Genomic DNA, 22,072 nt, shown 5'->3' on the forward strand with positions numbered 1-22,072 from the left:
GCCTTTTCCTATTATTTAATTGAGATCATAACTTAGACTTGCTTCAATGCATTTCAACATCCGCTACTAGATATAATAGAAAAAAATACATGCTTTGCTAAAAAACAAATACTTAAAATATTTAATTAATTTTAAAAAATTCGAAAAAATGATTGGAAAAAATTTTCTTTCTACATTTCAACATATGATATTTCCGAACCGATCAAATTGTGTTCTGCTTATGCTGGGACATGTTCCTGTATAATACACTTAATAATGTAATACATATGTAAACATTATTAAGATGAATTGCGCTCATCTCTTCTTTCCTTTTCAACTTTTTTATGACAGTAAAAATTAAAAATAGGGAAAAATATCGTCATATTGGATTTTTTATGTCTATTCAATAGCTTTGTTAGTGATTAAATTGATTGTGCAGGTATTTATGGCAAAATGGAAGCTTTGAAAATACTCCTCAATGTAGCTCTGCTATTTATCGTCGTAGTAGCTAACAATATAGATCCCAGAGATTGTTCGAGGATTTCCCATCATTTACCGATCAATATAGTGGAACCAATAAATTATAAAATTGATCTCGTAGTAAAGCCGCCTAACCGTTATATATCAGGCACATCCGAAATCACTATTGACGTGAAAAAAACTACGAAAAATATAAGTCTGAACTCTTATGGAATGGAAATAGAATTTAACAACATAAATATTATGAAGATACCTGAAACATATGGTAAACCGGGCGAAGTGGTTTATGAACTGAGGATGTTTGGAGAATGTTCTCAAGCTCAGATTTGGGTTATGATCTTTGACGACTTTATAAAACCTGGCAAATATATTTTGAATATAGAATACAAATCTATTTTATATATAAATAAAAGGATCAAACCTAAATCATATTTGTGGGACCCTAGTTATCAAGCGTGAGTATATGTTAAAATACGTCATAAATTGGTAAACGTAACTTTTAGCTATTGAATATTGTTCATTTCAACAAACTTTTCTTTATCTTAATGAGAAATATTATTGGAATTTTTTGATATCCTACACTCTTCTTAGAATTACTAAATTTCGAAGTTAATCACAGACCTTTTTTAGTGATATCTTCTTGAACGCTTTACAATGTATTTTATGAAAAAAACTCCAACAAAAATTTTTACAAATCGATGCTGTGATCTCGTATTCATTGAAATTTTATAATACCATACAACTATCTCCAATATTTCTATAGAATCTCAAATTCGTTAACTGAAGTTTTCGGTTAAAGGATATTATCTCTACGTAAATATACAAACTTTATCAATAGCAGAAGATTTTGCTATGATAATTAATCGTTGTATGTGCGATTCACGTGTTGCTCTTTAATTCAGAACTTATAAATAATCGGTTTGACATTTTACGAAAATATTTTGAATACTTTTAGGAACATTGATCAAATTATGTGTTTTTGTTTTTAAAATTTAATGTTTCAAAGTCTTTATATAAAGTCTTTGCGTAGATAATGCATATGGAATGTTTCATACGTGTATAAAGCGTCATGAACATTTTATATCAAGGCATATAAATGAATGATAAAAACACAACTGAAATTTGTTTCTTTAACGGTATATTATTAAAATACGATAGGTTCACGAATCATTATACACCAAAGGCAATACGAGAAATATTTCCATGTTGGGACGATCCGGCAGTTAAAACGACATTCAACATCTCAATCACACATTTTCGAACGTACAAAGCTTTTTTGATTACGCCTTTAGCGGAAAACACTGGAAGCAACATGCAAACGTCGCGATTCAAAGAAATTAATAGAATACCAACTCATCTCTTGTCGATTACAGTAATTGATAGAATGGTATACTGTGATATGACAACAAGACTGCACACTGTATATCACAGATATGATCATATTCATCAAATTCTGTTAAAGAAGATGTGGGAAATGTTAGGAGCGGCAGCACGTGAGTACAATATACTCATGCATTCATTTAAGGAGGAAATAAAAGTCGATCACGTCTTGCTTTCAAATGCTGTAATGGAGGTCATGGCACGTCCTGGAGTTATTATTTATAGGTATATACAACACACATAATTAAAATATTATCACATAAATTGGTCATATGCGAAGTAATACTTAACACCAATGTTTTTGATGAAAAATAATTATATGTAACTTATATATAAATTTTTTCTCTATGGCTATGTATGCAATAATACATAAGCATGTCATTGAGAAAAAAACTGTTGAATAACAAAAAGAAATAAACTTTAATTCAATTAGATATTTAACATCATAACTGCTGTAAACGTGAGCAATTGCTTTAATAAAATTTTTGCAACAGTATTTTTTCCGTATAAGTACATACACAATTATTGTCTCACAATTCAAGGCATAATGCTCATGTGGTGGTAAAAGAGATCAAACTGAATAGGAAAACAATATATTATATTTTGCAAAGTTCGCTATCAAGAAATTAATTAAACAATAGAAAAGCGTGAGGACACGGGAAGTGGTAGAACGGACTCTGCAGTATATTTAAAGAAAGAATGCTTGCAAGAAAGATATCTTATAAGAATCTTCTAGAAATTGTGGGAATTAGCTGATGGAGAAATGTAGATTAACGTAGTAAGGAATGAATGGCGAGAAAGAAAGAAGTATGCTTCTTGCTTTCAACTAATATTCGCCGTACTGCGAGATCCTAAATAGTAAGATATCTTTTTTACAAGTTGTAAGAAAAGTAATTTTTCATTAAATAGTCCAGAATCTAATGTATTATTTCCCGTGCATACATTCTTTTATATAATTTAATTAATTTCTGTATTTTTATTGTGAAATCAACAAAATGGTACATTAATTCGTTGTTTACAAGTTGAACAGAAAATTACGCACAAAATTACTGCGCGAGGTCCTTAGATTTTTATAGACCCTCGTGCTAGTCTTTAATAGAAAAAATTTATTTTAGCAGTAATTTGGACTACGTTACAACTTAAAAGAATGCATGTTGTTTTAAATTGTTAGCAGTAGTATATTCTAAATATATATAAACATATATTTAGGATGTACACTCGTGGTCTAAAAAAGGTTTGTGCACCGATTTTTTGTAGATTTCGGAACGCGTCTCTCTTCAGAAGAGAGACAACCACTGCTTGACATGTGCTGGTAAAAGACATTTAACTGAATAGGAAAACTATATATTCTATTTTGCAAATTTCGCTATCAAGAAATTAATTAAACAATAAGGAAAGCATGAGCGCACGGGAAATGTCCTTATAGAAATATCATACTAAGAATCATTGATAATTACTTATTTTCAGTATTAAAAATACTGGATAACAAGTAATTATCAATGATTCTTAGTATGATATTTCTATAAGGGTGGTAGAATGGAATCTGCAATACGTTTAAAGAAAGAATGTTTAAAAGAAAGTTATCTTATAGGAAATCTTACAAGGTATCTTATAAGAATCTTCTAAAAATGGAGGGAATTAGCTGAAATATAGATTAATATAGTAAGGAATGAGTGGTGAGAAAAAAAGAAGTGCACCTGTTGCCTTCAACTGATATTCGTCGTACTACAAGATCCTAAGTAGTAAGATATCTTTTTTACCAGTTGTAGAAAAGTAATCTTTCTTTAAGTATTTCTGCAGAGTCCATTATATTATTTCCCGTGCATCTCCATTCTCTTATATAATTTAATTAATTTCTGTATTTTCACTCCGAAATAAACAAAATGGTATATTAATTCCTTGTTCACAAGTTGCACAAAGTTACCGCGAAAGGTTTTTAGGTTTTCATATACCATTGCGCTAGTCCTCAATAGAAAGAATTTATTTTAGCAGTAGTTTGGGGTACGTCACGGTTTAAAACAATGCATGTTGTTTCAATTTGTTAGCAGTAGTATATTCTAAACATATATAAATATATTTAAAATGCACAGAGGAACAATGGATGATGCATATATACATGATTATTTCTAAATGATCATAACAACAAAACTAAATGGTAATAATAACTTTTAGGGAGGAAGATCTTTTCTACAATGAAACTTATCATTACGCTGGTCGAGAAACTTATATGTTGACTTTATTATCACACCAAGTAGGGCGTCAATGGTTTCTTGGTGCCGAAGTGCATGATGATTGGTTATTAAGGGAGGCAATCTCGCTGTTCTACGGTTATTTAATTTCATCACAGGTTATTTCATATTAACATTAATATTACTTCAATTAAAAAGATTGATGTAGTGATATCACATACATGTAATACAAGCAACAATACTAATAATATTTTACGCGCAGAACATTGGTGAAGCAATACAGGCGGTGACTGATTCGTTGATAATATTAATAATTATGTCTTTTCTTGAAAATAATTTGATTTTATATTTAACTGCAACAAATCGAATCAAGCTTTTTGATTTAACTGAGAAAAGACGAATCACGATCACGATCACGAATTTTGGGAGTTAACATTATTGATATCGTGCGAATTCCTAAATACAATTTTTGTAAATACCTTCGTAAATACTTTCGTAAATACTTTGTTAATACTTTTTTCAGTTAATGACATGTTAATGACATATTAATTAAATATTATTTACTCTCTCATTTATATATTCAAGTATCTTTTTTAATATTGCATTGATTTAATCTTACCAATTATTTTAGGTTAAGAGAGATCAGCTACTTATGGATCTCTTCGTAGTTAAACATCTACAGCCTGCGCTCAATAATGAAGAACATTTAGGAATGATACAGGTTATTGATAAATTCGACATCCTCGACGAAATCGATGGTCTTTTTCACAGTCGTCTATATTACAATAAAGGTGAGACTAGTAAATATAGCTAATTGATCGATCCGGTCGGTCTGGTTTTATATCATAAGCTTCACTTTTTTTATTGTGTCGTAGTGGCCTCTCTAATTCGGTTGTTGCATTATATTTTACCTGAAGAAGATTTTAATAAAGGCATTGTGGAATATCTAAAAGGAGGGTGAGTAATTTATTGTAATATTATAAACACATAGTGTCATGCCGCAACTACATTGAAATGCGTTTATATATATTCGGTTTTAGCATGTTCAACAAATGACTGACTGTTTGTTAAATTGTAAAATGATTCAGTCCAATTATCGTTTGTAACAAATTTATATATATATATATATATATATATATATATATGTGTGTGTGTGTGTGTGTGTTTAATTATACATGTTTTAACTGTCGCAGGGAATCTTTAAAGGTCAGATCTAAAATTTGATAAAAACTTCATGTTTTTATCTGCCGCATTGTGCTCGCAATAATTTTGACAAGAATGAAATTATTTACTTCTTAAATATTTTCTATATTTTGATAAGAATATAAAGATAAATTTATTACTGTGACGTATTTACATAATTTACATTCTAATATAAAAATGGAGTGATACATGTGTCGCCTTACTATGGCGCATTGCATCACTCTTAAGTGTGCGAGCTTAAACTATTGGAATAATTTGCAATATAATACAATTAAACAATTAATATAATTTAACATATATAATTTATCTTAAGTTCTCTCTTGTCTCAAAATTATTTAGGTCTCGACATTTTCACAGTAGAATTTTCACCTTAAGATTTCCTTAAAAATTTGATCTTAATAGATTTTACACCAGAGGTGGGATAACCTATATAGCCACGAGGTGGGACGGTAATCTTAATATGTGTTTTAATCTAGTCTATTATTAAGCTTCAGATCATACTCTACATACAAGTTTCAATCTGCGGTTAATTTTACTTTGGCAGAACCAATAACTTCTGGACCGTCATGCAATCGTTCAATTCGATACATTTAAAAAAAAATAATTCATTGAAAACAACGATGGATACATGGCTAAAGGAAAAATATTATCCTGAATTGTACGTTTTTCGTAATTATTACAATAATATAGCGACGTGTTATTATTCATACCATTATCATGGAAACTACACATGGAAGATACCTGTAACTAGTATTATACAGTCAAACCTTATTTACTACAATGTTTCGATTCGTAATTTGACTGTTAATTGGCTTGAGGATGATACATTAATCATTTATGACATTCCTAGATCAGATTTCATCATATTCAATGTAGAGCAGTTAGGTAAGTATGACTCTATTAATTTTTATCGCTTAATTATCTATTCTATAACAGTTTCAAAGATTTATAGAATATTACATATTTCTAATTTATATTAAAATAAATCGAAGCAATGTCTAGGTTTAACAATATTTGCAATATTCGTAAAATACAGTTCGAAATATTTTATAATACTATTATCGCAGTTGGAATATTTGATTTACGTTTAAAATATTTAATAATAGAACATAAATATTAAATATAACATATTAATATAATACATAAATATTGTATGTTAATATATAAATGAAAGAAAAGATAGTGTTAAATTTATCATATAAAAATTTTTCTTTTTCAAGTAAACACGATTTGCATATTATTATGAATAAAATATTTGATATCTTTTGCGGCAGGTTACTATCGTGTTAATTACAACCATGAAAATTGGAGAAGAATTTATACGTTTTTAAACAATAACAGTTTTACACTGGTACCTGTCCTCAACCGTGCTCAATTGATAAATGATGCGTATTACTTTAAAATTAATAGTAATAATTCTGAGTCTGATGTATTTTTTCATCTTATCAAATATTTAAGGCGGGAAACTGATTATTTAGCGTGGTATCCCATGTTAAATATTTTTCTAGATATGTCGGCTTACATGGAATGTTTAGAAGGGGAATTTGTGAAAGTGAGTAACTACTAATTCTGCTAACTAATTGATCTAGCTTTTATATAATACACGAGGTTGTCCAAAAGTATGGAAAAGTTTTGGAAAGTTATAGTACCTCATTTAGAAATTTGAAAAGAAATTTTGTAGTCACATATATACCTAAGTACAGAAATAAGTACTCTTCGCAGTAATGCATTACTGACGAATTAATGTTATTTGTGCTTTTAGATGAAATTTATGAATATCCTAGATGGACTTCTTAGTAATTTAGGATACGAGGAAAAATCCTATGAAGATCCTACGAAAACAGCGTTAAGATGGTTAGGTATGAAATGGGCCTGCAAGATTGGTCACAACGGCTGTAGAGATAAAGCTACCAAAAATTTAATTGATTATGTCCAGAGTCGTGAGAAGTATAGGTAATCTTTACAATTGTCACCTATTTTTGTTTTCTCTTAGCACATTCTTAGCACATTCGCAACCAGTGTTTCAAATGTATGATGCGCTATTTTTTTATTAGAAGTTATCGTTATAAATGTGCGATAAAAAGATAATTCTTTTTTTTACGTAATAAATAAACTAAGTCTGTTTTACATAATTATATAAATAAATACATATTTTATTAGGCTGTATGGAAGGTTCTTCAAATGAACTGTAGCAGCGAGAATTTCTTATTTATGACTATTCTTGCTTAAAAAATTTAATTAAAGTACATGGAAAAAAGCATGTGTACTTAGATAAATATTTAATCTTTTAATATAATATATTTAATCATTCAAAACATGTTATGAAGTAAAAAGAATATAAAACAATATAAAAAGTAAAACAGAGGGAGAGGAATTGATAAATTTTTAATGTAATTTGAAATAAATTTCCAATTATGTTTTTAATTGCAAATTTCTCTCTCTGGATAGAAATGATAAATTCAGATAAAATTATAATATTTCAATAAAATTTGTATATATTTCTACCAATCCTCTTATATTAAGCAGTATGATTACATAATTAAGTAATTATAGGAAAATTATTTTCATGACAAGTGCCACTATAGCAGTTTGGGAAAATAATTTAATGTAATATTATTGAAATTATTAGGTTTTTATTAGAACAATAAAAAATGTGATTGCTTGAAAATAACTACAAGTTTAGTCCAATTTAACCACTTTTTCTTTTAGACAAGATCATGAAATGCTCTTATGGTTGAAAGACTGGGTATTTTGTACGGGTATGATGAAAGTAAACATGAGCTTTTGGAATAAAATTAAGAATGAAAGCATTGCCAATACTGATTCGGAACTTTTACACTACTTGCATTGTACTGAAGACGATCTCGCTATCTCATCTCTCTTGACTACAGATTTTCGAAAGAATCCGCGCTTAAATAAGAAAGATGTTTATCGTTCTATTGTAAAGCAGCATGGAAAGAGATATAACGTAGTTGTCCATATCTTAAATAATTATGTAGACATAAAAACAAGGTACTTCTTCAATACACATACTGTAAACTTTTTACCATTGTGAAATTTAATTGAATCTGGTAATAATGAATTGAATTTCTCTTTTAATTACATAGGTTTAATCTAAGTGACAACGAACTACTTGGTGAACTTATCATGAATTCGTATTATTACAAAAATCTCGACGTAGTAAGTTTTACATTGATTTATTGACATGATTAAATTACTTCTTTATTTTTATTTATTCATATGTATGTCGGATACATAAATTTAGATTAGATGTTTAAATAAAAAATAATATATCTCGACAAAGGCAGTTATATAAATGATAATTTTTATTCATAAATAATAATTAATCGGACATTCTTTTATTGTTATTTATGAAGGTATCATGTACCTAGCAACACATATTAGTTGACCAACGGTTGAGTGTTATAAGGCCTGTTCTTTGTACCTGCACTGCTGAACTAGTGCGATAAGTTAGAGTGAGAAAACTTATATTTGTCTCACTTCAATATATTGCACTGGTTCAGTAGTGCAGCTATAAAGAACAGACCTATAGACAGAAAGATTCTATATTGGCCGTTATAGATTCTACATTGACTCAATTTTTTATGCATTGCTCGGAATAATATAAACGCTGCAATTTAAATTTAAATCACGTCTGTGAAAATCAATTGCTTTCTTTCCAGTAGATTCAAGTAAATAATCATACATTAGGGAATTTCAGACATTTTGTGTACTGCTGATATAACGGCATTTTAGACATATATTAAATCACTAAAAATATACTATCACATTATTAAAATACAAAAATACATTCATAAAATACAAAAATACACTCATAAAATTGAATTATATTATTTAAACCTGACTTTGTCATAATATTAATTTCTTCTGTACTTATATGATTTCTTTAGTTTATAATTAATTATAATTTTAATTTTTACAAATATTAGAATTTGTACGATTATACTATAGAAATTTCAAATATTTACATATAGTTGTAAAATCTTATACGTGGCTAAATTTTAAATCTTAGCATTTAGTTCTCTTTTGTGTCGAGATGGTAGTAATAGTTAGTAAATTATTTTTTAAAAGAGAAAACACAGGTTAAAACATGACTGTTACATAAATGGATTCAAATGCTATATTTATTGTTTATTAATATAAATATTATCCGTTTCAGATAGAAAAACGTATAGAAAACCTCTCACGTCGCTTCTCGAGAGGCTTTATAGCGCATAGCATTGAAGTCTTAATTTCGGCACGTAAAAAACAATTGAAAAAAATCTTGGACAAGTTTAAATATTTTAAAGATAAATAAATAAATTAGTTTTATTGTAGTCCGATTCAGTGGAAGTATCAAAATGACACAAGCAACTTTCAAAACTAGATGCAAATAAAGAAATCTTAAAACGCGAATAATTTGTAACTCTAATTCGATGGGTCGTGATATATCAGTTTTGTTCAAACTATATAATTATTATATATTTATTTTTGTCCAAACTATATATATGAAATACATGTATGATGTTATATGTTGTGCATTCTTTTATTACCAATCCATTGTATATACAATATTTCTTTGGCATACTATGAAAAATAATTTTACTTAAGAAGAAGAAGAAGAAGTAAAGAAGAAGAAATATTATGCTAGGAACCTATAATAGTGATAAAAGACAGTAGATTAAAAGTTATTAATCACAATCAATACAGTCAATGCTGTCAAACTAAATCTTGTCATATCACGTATATTCAACATATTTGTCAGTTACCAATAAAATTTTTTATGCAAATATATATACAGGGTGTTAGTTAAGTATGTTGCCATACTTAACAGAGCGATTCTTTGGTTTATTTCAAGTAAAAAAGTTTATATAAACATATGTCCTAAACGGCTTAGTTTCCGAAATAAAAAAATTTAAACGTGTAGTAATAATCTGTTTCGTTTAGAACAGCTTCCTCTAGTACTGGTGTTTTAACTGTCATAGACTTTCTAAGATCAATAGTGTTCCTTACAACCCTTAGAACCCTTTTCTCGAAGATAGCGGTGAATATTCGCAAATGTCTTACGACATGGTAAATTGCGTTAGGGATATCTTTCTGCATAAATACGCCTTGCCTCACGAGAGTTACCATTTGCAAGACCGTAGGCAAAGTGCATATCTGCCATTTCAAAATTTGTAAACTTAGGCATGATAAAACTGATTTTGATAGACTGAAACAATTTAGAAGACGTATGCACAAGCTAACCGACTCGCAGCAACATCAGAACTGAAGTTTATTTTTGATTTTATGACTTTAACTTTGACTTTGTCACTTTGTTTACGGTAGTGCGAATGGTAACTCACGTAAAGTAAGACATATTTATGCAGGAAGATATCTCCAACGCAATTTACCGTTTCGTCAAACATTTACGAACATTGACCTGTATTTCGGAAACTAAGACGTTTAGGACACATGTTTATATAAACTTTTTGAAACTTTTGAACTTGAAATAAACCAAAGAATCGCTCTGTTGAGTATAGCAACATACTTAACTAATACTCTGTATATATATAGCGAAAATGAGAAATTAAGATATCTCAATTTGCTAATATGCAAATAATAAGTCGATATTAATCAGTTAATTTCTTAATTTGGTTTCATAAACCAAAGTATATTAATCACTTAATTAACCAAATATATTAATCACTTAATTAACTAAAGTATATCACTTTTTTTAAACAATATAGAACTGCGTGTTAATATTGACGATATTTTTTAAAATTGTCTCAATCGTTTCAGTTAATATTGGCAATTGCATTCACACCCGGTCAAATCAGTCACACCCGGTTTAATTTACTCTCTTTCCTCCTCCTATTTTATCTATATATTTTATATTATTTAAAATAAAGTTTAATAGCGGTAGAGTAATTCTTTTGCAAGAAATTGATTTGAGCCGATTTTAAGATATAATTTCGTTCTATTGATAGATTACTCGTAACAGTATAGTGTATACTGACGAAGGACGCTTTTTGGATACAATAGCAGTAACCTAATTCGATTATTTAACTTTGGAAAATATTGATATCCCGGTTACTTTGCAGCGAATTGTCGATAAGGTAAGACACAAGAGTTTCAAATTACCCGAACTTAGAAACTTAAAACAATTGACGCGTATTGAGTATAATAATATATAATTAATAAGAGAAAACATTATTAGTATAAATTTGAAACACGAAATTAAGCACAGAAACAGAAAAGTTTTCATATAGTTATTGTGTATGTGTGATAGCCCAGTGGAGATTAAAATTTTCGAACGAACGATTAAGATTAGTAAACATAATTTTGTGTATTTTTTCTGAACAAACCTGGAAAATTTTACAATTTTTCATCGAAAACAACATATTCATATTGCATACCCGCACAAAGTATCTGAGATTTTTTAATTATAATATTTCAGAGTTCGTAAACGATAACGCGTTCATATACATATCGTATACACAGTTTCGCGTGTTTAATCTTTCCAAAATATTATTTAAGATGCCTCTGATACCTAACAATTACCGTTACTTTGTTTTCCTTAAAACCTGTCTTTGTCTTTTTAGCAGAATGTAAGAATGTTTACCTACACGGAAAAAATAATTCCGTGATGCAACTGAGTTTTCGGTTGCTAGTCAAACCTGGCTGTAGGAATAGAAAAATTTCTTTATGAAATTCTTGTTCAATTATTCTCAGTTGCTTGAACAGAGTTCTAATATCGCTGAATGAATATTCAGCATATCGCTGAATATCAGAAGAATATTTTTGGTTGCGGCAACAGAAATATTAGTTTTCAAGATAACGTTTTCAAGTTATCAAAGATAACGCTTCTGATCATTTAATTTTCAGTTGGTTCTTATTTGGTTGCACCAAATGAAATTTTTTTTGCGTGTACTTTGTTTGAAAAATAAGTGACACGTTAATATAATATAAAAATTTTCTGATAAAGGGAACTCTCTCTATTTCGCCTTTCTCTTTTTTATATTTTTGTTATAACAAAAATTAAAACTATGAAAGAATGTGTTGTGCATATTACATTTTATATATTAAATAATTTTCCTTGATACTAATTAAATTTTTTGTGTAGATATTGCAAGGATGCGAGTAATATCTTTGAAACTACTCTTTCGTGTCATTCTGATATTCACCATCAAAATAGCTGATACTACCAATGCTGATACTAATCTGGAAGATGACAAATATTGTTCAAATATTTCCGGACTTTTACCGATCAGTGTAGTAGCCCCGATAAAATATGACATTCAACTCGATATAAGGTTCGGTTATAGACTTATATCAGGCATGTCAAAGATCACGTTTCTTGTGCGGAAACGAACAAAAGTCATTCATCTGCATTCGCACGGACTGAATGTAGACTATCACTACACAAAACTTACATTATTCATTCAATTTTCGGGGCAAAAAGATGAAAGTGAGATTGTGTTATATACTTTAAAAGAGCATAAAAAATGTGATGGAGCTCAGATTTTGATTTTGCTTTTTGATGAGAATTTATATCCTGGGAAATATAATTTGCATTTAAAATTCAGCTATTTGAGAGAACAACTCGGCGTTATTCAATATTCATTTCTAACCAATAATATTCCGTAAGTACTCATGTTGAAATATTATGAAATTGAAAAGAAAATAAATAAAATTATATATAGAGAATTCTTCAATATCAATCTTCTTCAATAATTAAAACATTTTGTAGATCTATAACATGAAACATTCTTAAAAACTTTCTAGACCGTTAAGAAATATTTTTTACTTATTTAATGATATAATGAGCTAGAATTTTTGTATAAAATGTATAGGTTCTAAAATATTTGAAAACATTTTTACGTAACGTCAATTCTATGGCATCCTTATAAATGTAGTATACTAAGTAATCTGTATATAAGTTAAAAAAGAGGTAAAAATTTATTATTATTAATGGCTTGTTGTTAAAATATAGTAGGTTGTTGATTACAAACATGTATCAACGCAATGCGATACGAGCAATGTTTCCATGCTGGGACGATCCAGCAGTGAGGGCATCCTTCAACATTTCAATCAAACATCCTAATAGCACAGAAGTTTTTTCGAATAAACCTGTATTGAAGACAACAACTGATATATATGGTGTACAAAAGGAAATTTTTCATGAAATGCTCTCAATGCCTACATATCTCATAGGGATTGTGATAGTTGATCTCATAAGTGAACTTGAACAAATGAACTTTAACTATTTTTGGCACGAAGAAGATTTATTCGATATCACATCCCGAATTAAAACCGCCAAGCTCCAATTGGCAAAGACCAGTATTGCAAATTTAACGTCCATACTATCTGACATAATGCAAATGAATTTTACGAACGTAATTAAGAAAATTGACCACGTAGTTTTGAATACTAAAATGAAATCTGTGGGAAAACCTGGACTTATCGTGTACAAGTAAGCGATAATAATTAAAATCTTACACACAAATTATTAGAACCAAAAAAGTTATTTGACACCTAGAATTTGATGATACGTATATATTGCAATAGTTAGTTTTAATCGAAAAACGTACGCACACCCGTTAATAAATAAAATCAAATTTAATATTTTGTATTTTTTCTAGAAATAATTTTATTTAGTAAACGATGCCATTAAAGAAATTATAGATGATCTTGACATGATATTTCAAAGTCCTCTTTCAAATTAACGTAAATATTAAATATTAAATATTAACGTAAATATTATCATTTTTGTTCTACTAGAAATCATACAAATATTGTCTGAGAAACTTTTCCTATTTCCTCAATTTTACTAAAATATTAGTTGATTAAGCTTTGCGTTAACATCATATGTATTATTTGAAATACTAGTTGTGAAGAATATTTATGATAGAACCACATATATTTTTTATGATTGAACCACGTACAATATTTTTTCTTCTTTTTAGGATTTTTCTCTGAAATTTCAGATACGTCGGGATTGTCGTTAATATAATTCCTTTAAGTACAAATTTTACTTTTTCTTCGAGGGACTGATAAACTGCTGATGTTTTTTCTTTATTTGTTCCGTTATTATTATAAAAGTTCGCTTAAAAAACGAAAGTATTCATATGTTTTCGCCAATCACAGTTCAATCTTTCTTAAAGCGATAGATAAAAAAGGATAATATTGCATAAGGTTTAACCTGAATTTCAGATTAAATTAATGTGAAACTGTAAAATAATGATCGATTTACAGTGAAATTCAGACTTCCTCTCTCTCTCTCTCTCTCTCACTCTCTCTCTCTCTTTCTCTCTCTCTCTCTTTCTCTGTGAATGTAATATAATCTGATCCTTTTCATATTCAACATATTTTAAGCAGGACACACTGTATAACTGTAACGCTCAGAGAACATGTTCACGAGTAGAATTTCAAGTACTCACACATGGTTTATTTGAAATTTTATAATATATTATAAAAAACGAAGAAAAGATTAGAATATCGTATTTTTCATCTCTTCATAACTAATAATGTATCTAAACAGCAAATATTCCTTATGACTATTCCTTATGCTATATTAGGGAAATTTGAAAAAAACTGAGAATTAAATTGTGCATATTCTCATGACAAAACAGTTCTGATATAAATATGTTCCTTGCAATTTACAGAGAACGAGATATACTATTCAACGAGACATTGGATTTTTCTGGTCGACGATTGCAGATTATGTTGCTAATAGCACGTGAATTGGTATATCAAGTTTTTTATTCAGTCAGTAACAATAGCTACAGTGACACATCGTTAAACGAAATGCTCGTCTTGTTCTACAGTTATTATGCTGTGTCCCAGGTCAGCACTCCTGATTATTGTATGTCATTGATTAATGTCACTGACATTAATAGAACGCACATTTTATGGTTTTACAGTTAAAGTACATTGTTGATCTCGTAATAACACAGTTAAGCGCTTGTAAATACTTCTCATTAATCTTTAAAAAATATTTATTTATTTCGTGAATATCTTCATCGATGTCACATTTAATTTAATTGCAACGGCGGTTTTTGTAGATGTCGATAAAATTTCCGGTAATGGAGCTTTTCGTTGTGCAACATGTACAGCCTATTATGGATTTTGACTACGATTTTGTCAGGAATTTTCGTAATAGTAAGGACGCTGAAAAAATTGACTCAGTTACTTACCCTCTGTATGTCTATAAAGGTAAAATTCAATAAATAGTTAACTGATTGTTCTAAAATGACTTAATTTCTCATGCTACATTATGTGCATTTTTTTAGGTGTTGCTCTAATACGCATGCTATTTTATATTGTTACTCCAAAAACTTTTCGGGAGGGCATGAGTGAATATGTAAAGAATAAGTGAGTAATTCATGGTACAATGACATTATAATTACTTTGTCTTGTATTGTATTCATTCATGAGAATTTCTTATGTGCTCGTTTTTTATGTTATTTCACAAGAATTTTACGTTCACAATGATGATAATTCATCTGTATTATTATATGTACAATATTATACGTATATATTCATGGAAAATTCAACTTTAATATTGTGGAATTAAGAACATTATTTCATAAGAAAATTTATAGAATATTTTGTGCTATTTGGGTAAATCCAGTTCTGTGATACAAACCATTCTTTGTTACAAAATTATCTTCTAAATCTCTATATTTTCTCAGCAGAGATTATCTCATAGTTCAGAAATCTGGTTTTAAAAGATTTTCTATAGAAGATAGCCATCTTGTTTAGACAGACGTTTCACTGTGTATTCTCCGATTTAACTAATTGCGAAAATCACAAATTATTCTTAACGTAAAAGTTTAAGTCTTCAGCTATTAATGATATTTCGACAGAACTCATGACTTATGGGAAGCTATGCAAAATGCTTACCATTCGATAAACAAAGAGAACTATACAATAAGTAAAATAATGGATACATGGCTAAGGCAAGAACATTATCCTGAGGTGTACGTTCAACGTAATTTTAATGGCACTGTAGTATGTTCTTTATCAGCATTTAACCTTGATGTCACATGGCAGATACCTATAACGTATATTACACAGTCAGATCTTATAATTTTTACTTTAGGTAATGTTGAATGGTTAAATTATTATCAGGAAGTAACTATTTCTGACATTGAACCAAATGATTTCATCTTAGTCAACTTACAACAAATTGGTGAGTAGAGCTTGATAAACTTACCACGTTTCTTTAATTATTTCATAATAAGTTTTAAGTTTCATATAAACATATACATATGTTTACAACTTTTATCAAAAAACATAATACGGTATATAGTTAGACACATAGCGGCATTTGCAAAATATTATGTGAAGTATTTGGTACTACTGTTATAGTTGTGAAGTTTATTACAAGTCCGCGATATGTATCATCGCTTGAAATAATTAATTTAACTAATTACTTAAATTATATATGTGAATAAAATTTTCGATTATAATATATAAATTTCATAAAACAATTAATTTATTTAAAAAATCTCTCTATAATGACACTGTGTAATTCGCGGTACGTTGAAAGATATGCGTGATTTGAATTTTGTATTGTATATTTCAACTAAACATGCAAAGAGAAAGAAGAGACATGATCTTTAAAAAATGTTAATCGATAAACGCAATGAAAAAAAGTTTGCATCATAATATTCTTAACTTTTTGCATGACAGGTTACTATCGTGTGAATTACAACAGCAGAAATTGGGAAAAGATTGCTTTGTACTTAAAATTTGACAGTTATGAACTTATACCAGTTCTTAATCGAGCTCAACTGATCAGTGATTCGTATTATTTCGCGAGTAAGGGCGAACTCGAGTCTACTATCTTCTTAGATATTATTAGATATTTAAAACGGGAAACTGATTATATAGCGTGGTATCCAATGTTCAACATTATTTTGTCAATGTCGACTTATCTTCTTAAATATCCGGAGAGCGCATTTGTGAAAGTAAGTAGTAGCAAGTTTCGTTAACAAATCCAATCAGCTATTAGTTAACAGACTCGGTTATCGAAAAAGATCGATATTTTGCAAGTTATAGGAATATGTAAAGTGGAAAGAAAAGATTTTGGAATTAGGTATATATTTGCACGTAGATAATGCCTTGGTATGTGTGATGAGGCTAGCGAGAAACTAAGAAACATCTCTTGTAGGACCACATTATAGAAATCCTAGACGGACTCCTTAAGAATATAGGTTTGAAAGATTTTCCAACAGATGAAGAAGGCGCCGTTACATCATTGAGACTAATAGCAAAAGGTTGGGCCTGTACCTTCGGCCATAAGGAGTGCATAGAAGATGCCAGCATTAAATTAATGACACGTATATCTAACTCACACATGAAAACGTAATAACCATAATTATAATTTCGTTTTTTTGTTAATATATTTACGTATTACTGTTGATCTTATTATTCATGATTTATGAATATTGTCATGAGTCATGAATCTGAATGTCGAGAAACGAGAAAATTAATTTTTGTTAAGAGATTTAATTTAATTCTTATGATAGTAAAATAATATGCACAAATAATATGCGGAACTGAAAATAATTTAATTCAAATTAATCAAATTTTTCTCACAGTGACGAGCATGAAATAGAGTCTCTATGGAAGAACATGGTACTTTGTGTTGGGATAAAGACGCTAAACATGACACAGTGGAGGATGATTCTGGATAAGGCCATGATCGAATATGATAATAATATATTACGACTTTTGGCTTGTTCTGAAAATAAAGATATCATTATATATTATTTGGATTTATTACTGGATTTATTACTTTATCAAAACAAAAAAATATCCTGGAAAGATATATATTATGATATTGTGAAGAGGAATGCAAACAAGCCCGCCGTACTTAAACATATCTTGGACAATTTTATCATAATAAAATCTAAGTAATTCTTATTTATTAATACATGTACGCTACTAATCATCGTAGGTTTATTTGCACCATATAATAATCAATCGAATGTTCCCTTTTATAATTTTTTATAGACGTGCTATAAATGACACCATAACACTTGCTCACATAATTCTGAATATGTACTCTACTGAAGATCTGGACAAGGTAAATTTTATACGTTGTTAAATATTTCTCTCTCCGTCTAAATTATTTACTTTTATTTCTTAAATAATTTTATTTATCTTTGTATGCATTGTATGTGTTAAATTGCTTTCATTATAATAATTTTGATACATCTCAACATAATAATATACAAATAATGAATCGATAATAATATGTTAACTTTTTAATGTTTCGTTAATTAAAATAATCATTTTAAATTTTTTATTAATAATATAGAACAGGAGAGATTACACACGTGTACACAGAACATAGGAATTTAAGAGCAAATTTGCATGAGAAATATAGATGTGTGCATTCATTGTTTATTAATATCAAAATCATCCGTTTTAGATAGAAAAATATATTGCAAAGGATCTCAGCCTGTGGACAGATCACTGTTTGAAATGTACTGTTAACCGCTTGATATTGTGGCAAAAGAAACAAATGGCGAAAGTAATCAGCAAGTTCAGCTTCTTTTAAGGCTACAAGAATAAATCGATTTTATTACAATTCGACACAGAAATCAATATCGATAGAGAAATTAAAACTGTCTGATTCCAGTGATATAAGTGAAGGAATTCTAAACTATAAATGATGTTAATTCGGAATGTTAATTCGGAAACTATATCATGTGCTCTTTCGTAGAGAGTTACACATATTGATGTCAAACACATGTTTTACATAATGTAATTTATATTCACTAATCATAATTACAATATATAAATTGTGTGTATTTTTCAGAGAAATTCCTGATATAAAAAACTATAAATTAACGAGGTTTTCGAGTTTGTATTGTTATTATATTTACTTTGTATTATTATTAATATTGTATTTTTATTAATATTTTTTCTCTTGTGCGATCTTGTTTTAATAAAAATGTAAAAAAATGTATTGCTTTGTGTATTGCTTTAAAAAATTTTAATTAGTAACAGTTTAATTGTAATTGATATCAGTTTAATTTTAATTGTACAATTTTACGGTGTGTTACGTTAAATTTATTTTAGAGTTATTTATGAGAAAAACTGCATCAATATCGGTTACCAGCATTTAATGCTATGAATCTTCTACATTTCAAAATATATTTATTTGTCGGAGAGCCTTTTATCTTATACTTTGTAATTATTTATATTTTCTATGTGTAACCTGCGTTTTAACAAACGATAATGGCCATAAAATAATGGTTATAGGCGGATTGAAGTAAATGTGTATTTTTTGTGCGGGAAATTTGCTACTATGGCTTGTTTGAAAGATCTCTTCGTTAGTTATTCAACAAAAATATCGATAGAATTTAGTTATTGCAACAATATTCAATAACGTATAATTTCTTACTTTTTAATTTTTCATGTCACTACAAATAACATTACAATATTGTTAGGAGAGGCTTCCGTAACTCAATATTTCTAAAACTTTGTTGTAATATTCAAAGAGAGATCATATTATCCGGTAATATTTTTGAAATATTTGTAAAATATTAAGTAAAAGAACGTTTAATAGATACACATGAAAGCAATATTTCGAAATGTTGATCTAATACTCTTTGTTTTTTTGGCATCCTGTATGTAATTTACCTTCTTTTATGTAATTATATAAAATAGATTTTGTTTGCATATATGTAGAGAGTAAGCCAGTAACTATTGTTATTTTAAGTATTTTCGAAGCAAGAAAACAAAAGTAGCCGATATATAATCAAAATTGTTATTATTAATAAAATATTGTCATAATATCTTAGTAAATTAAATTTTCTTAGAAGAATACATTGTTATAGTAATTTTCTCTATCGGAGAGCAGTACCGAAATAGCATTTATCTAAAACAGTATATCATACAGTATATGTGAGAAACTTCATTCTAGCTTGTAACACGTCGTTTAACTTTATTCACTTACAATGGAGAACATTAATACAAAATTTCGAAAAGTTAAAAAATTTATACTTAGCCAGCTCAGTTCTTTCTTATCTCTTATAGTTAAGAATATTATATATTATAATTTTATTCCGATTTTAATAAAACTCAGGGAAAATATTCTAAAAGATTTTATCCTAAAGATAATAAAGATCTTATCACCATCTCGCGATTTTTTATTAAAGAAAGCATATAAACAATACAACCCTAGGACATTCTAGACCCGGTCTCTCTTATAAAAACGTAAGTATTGGTATTCTAGCTAGTTTGCAATGAATTGTCGATAAGGTAAGACACAAGAGCTTCAGATTACCCGAATTTAGAAACTTAAAACAATTGACGTGTATTGATTATAATAATATATAATTATATATAATAATATATAATAATATATAATATATATAATATATAGCTCAGTGGAGATTAAAATTACGTTTTTCGAACAAGCGGTTAAGAATACTAAATAAAATTTTATATATTTCTCTTGAACAAACCTGGAAAATTTTTCTGTTTTTCATCGAAAACATATTCATATCGCATATCCGCATATAGTAACAGATTTCTTAATTATTAGATTTCAAAGTGCGTAAACGATAACGCGTTTATATACATATTGTATACACAGTTCTGCGTGTTTAATCTTTCCAAAATATTATTCAAGGTGCCTCTGATATTTAACAGTTACCGTCGTTTTGTTTTCCTTCAAACCTGCCTTTGCTTTTCGAGCTTAGCAGAATATAAAAATGTTTACGTACACGGAAAAATAATTCCGTTTGTTCAATCGAATTTTCGGTTGCTCAAGAATCAGGCGAAAACTGGGCTGTAGGAACAGAAAAATTTTTTTATGAAATTTCCGTATAGTCAAGCATTCTTAGTTGCCTCAACCGAGTCCCAATGAATGTTCAGATAAATATTTTCGGTTGTGACAACAGAAATATTAGTTTTCATGACAGAGATATATATCGCTTTTGATTACCTAATTTTCAGTTCCTATTTAGTTGCACCGAGATTTTTTTGCGTATATTTCGCTTAAAAAATAAGTGTTCATATAATATAACAAATCTTCTGATTAAGAGAGCTCTGACTACTTCGCCTACCTCCTTTTTTACATTTTTGTTATAACAAAAATTAAAACTATGTAGAAGAATGTGTCACGTATATTATATTTTATATGTATTAAATAATTTTCTCCAATACTAATTAAATTTTTAGTGTAGATATTGCAAAAATGCGAGTAGTATCTTTGAAACTACTCTTACGTGTCGTCCTGATCTTCACCGTTAAATTAGCTGATATTGCCAATACTATCGATGCTACCAATGTGAAAGATAAAGAATATTGTTCAAATATTTCCGGACTTTTACCGCTCAGTATAGTAGCCCCGATAAAATATGATATTGAACTCGATGTAAGGATCCAAGACAAAATTATATTAGGCATGTCAGGTATCACGTTTCGTGTGCGGAAATCAACGAACATTATTCATCTACATTCTCACGGATTGGATGTGAACTCTCAACACACAAGAATTATGTTACTCATGCGATATATGGGGGAAAAGGATGACAGGGAGATTTTTTTATATAGTTTCAAGGAGCTTAAAAGATGTGATGAAGCTCAGATTTTGGCCCTGTTTTTTTATGGAAATTTAACTACAGCAAAATATAAGTTGTATTTAAAATTCAACTATCCTTTGGAAGAACAATTTGGCATTATTCATTATACATTTACAACTAACAAAATAACGTAAGTAGTCATGTTAAAATATTATGAAACTGAAAAAAAATTAAATATAATTATATACAGATAATTATATATATATATATATATATATATATATATATATATATATATATATATATATA

At 28.6% G+C, this 22,072-nt stretch overlaps 3 protein-coding genes across 4 annotated transcripts in view; all 3 read left to right on the plus strand.

The window, feature by feature from the left end:
* LOC116851917 (glutamyl aminopeptidase-like) overlaps window positions 1-9,763 on the plus strand; it is an 11,794-nt gene extending 2,031 nt beyond the window's left edge. The window contains exons 2-12 of the mRNA XM_032831847.1: window positions 419-914; window positions 1,618-2,064; window positions 4,012-4,186; window positions 4,660-4,819; window positions 4,904-4,985; window positions 5,776-6,116; window positions 6,506-6,783; window positions 6,994-7,184; window positions 7,941-8,243; window positions 8,339-8,411; window positions 9,412-9,763. Of these exons, the coding sequence (XP_032687738.1) occupies window positions 433-914; window positions 1,618-2,064; window positions 4,012-4,186; window positions 4,660-4,819; window positions 4,904-4,985; window positions 5,776-6,116; window positions 6,506-6,783; window positions 6,994-7,184; window positions 7,941-8,243; window positions 8,339-8,411; window positions 9,412-9,549 (2,670 nt within the window). The 5' untranslated portion in view covers window positions 419-432 and the 3' untranslated portion in view covers window positions 9,550-9,763. The remainder of the gene's footprint in view (window positions 1-418; window positions 915-1,617; window positions 2,065-4,011; window positions 4,187-4,659; window positions 4,820-4,903; window positions 4,986-5,775; window positions 6,117-6,505; window positions 6,784-6,993; window positions 7,185-7,940; window positions 8,244-8,338; window positions 8,412-9,411) is intronic.
* Window positions 9,764-11,207: 1,444 nt separating this feature from the next.
* Window positions 11,208-19,112, plus strand: LOC116851903 (aminopeptidase N-like). Its single transcript, XM_032831814.1, has 12 exons — window positions 11,208-11,329; window positions 12,337-12,856; window positions 13,207-13,686; window positions 14,879-15,059; window positions 15,278-15,428; window positions 15,506-15,587; window positions 16,082-16,407; window positions 16,911-17,188; window positions 17,392-17,585; window positions 17,822-18,136; window positions 18,237-18,309; window positions 18,658-19,112. The coding sequence occupies exons 2-12, from the start codon at window positions 12,348-12,350 to the stop codon at window positions 18,784-18,786; spliced, it is 2,718 nt and encodes a 905-aa protein (XP_032687705.1). The 5' UTR covers window positions 11,208-11,329; window positions 12,337-12,347; the 3' UTR covers window positions 18,787-19,112.
* Window positions 19,113-20,466: 1,354 nt separating this feature from the next.
* Window positions 20,467-22,072, plus strand: part of LOC116851897 (aminopeptidase N-like) — a 9,177-nt gene continuing 7,571 nt past the window's right edge. The window contains exon 1 of one of the 2 annotated variants that reach the window (XM_032831792.1): window positions 20,467-21,953. In XM_032831792.1, coding sequence (XP_032687683.1) covers window positions 21,436-21,953 — 518 coding nt within the window. In that variant the 5' untranslated portion in view covers window positions 20,467-21,435. The remainder of the gene's footprint in view (window positions 21,954-22,072) is intronic. The other variant, XM_032831791.1, reaches the window with a different exon arrangement.

The sequence above is a fragment of the Odontomachus brunneus genome, unplaced genomic scaffold, assembly GCF_010583005.1.
Source record: "Odontomachus brunneus isolate Ranch 3 - 2012 unplaced genomic scaffold, Obru_v1 Obru_scaffold_196, whole genome shotgun sequence".
Taxonomy (NCBI): Eukaryota; Metazoa; Arthropoda; class Insecta; order Hymenoptera; family Formicidae; genus Odontomachus; species Odontomachus brunneus.

Bases quoted from the DNA above. Each gene is read 5' to 3' on its own strand.
- LOC116851903 (XM_032831814.1), top strand. From the start codon at position 12,348: ATGCGAGTAATATCTTTGAAACTACTCTTTCGTGTCATTCTGATATTC. The intron at 12,857-13,206 runs GTAAGTACTCAT...GTTAAAATATAG, and splicing joins TTTCTAACCAATAATATTCC to TAGGTTGTTGATTACAAACA. The intron at 17,189-17,391 runs GTAAGTAGTAGC...CATCTCTTGTAG, and splicing joins CGGAGAGCGCATTTGTGAAA to GACCACATTATAGAAATCCT.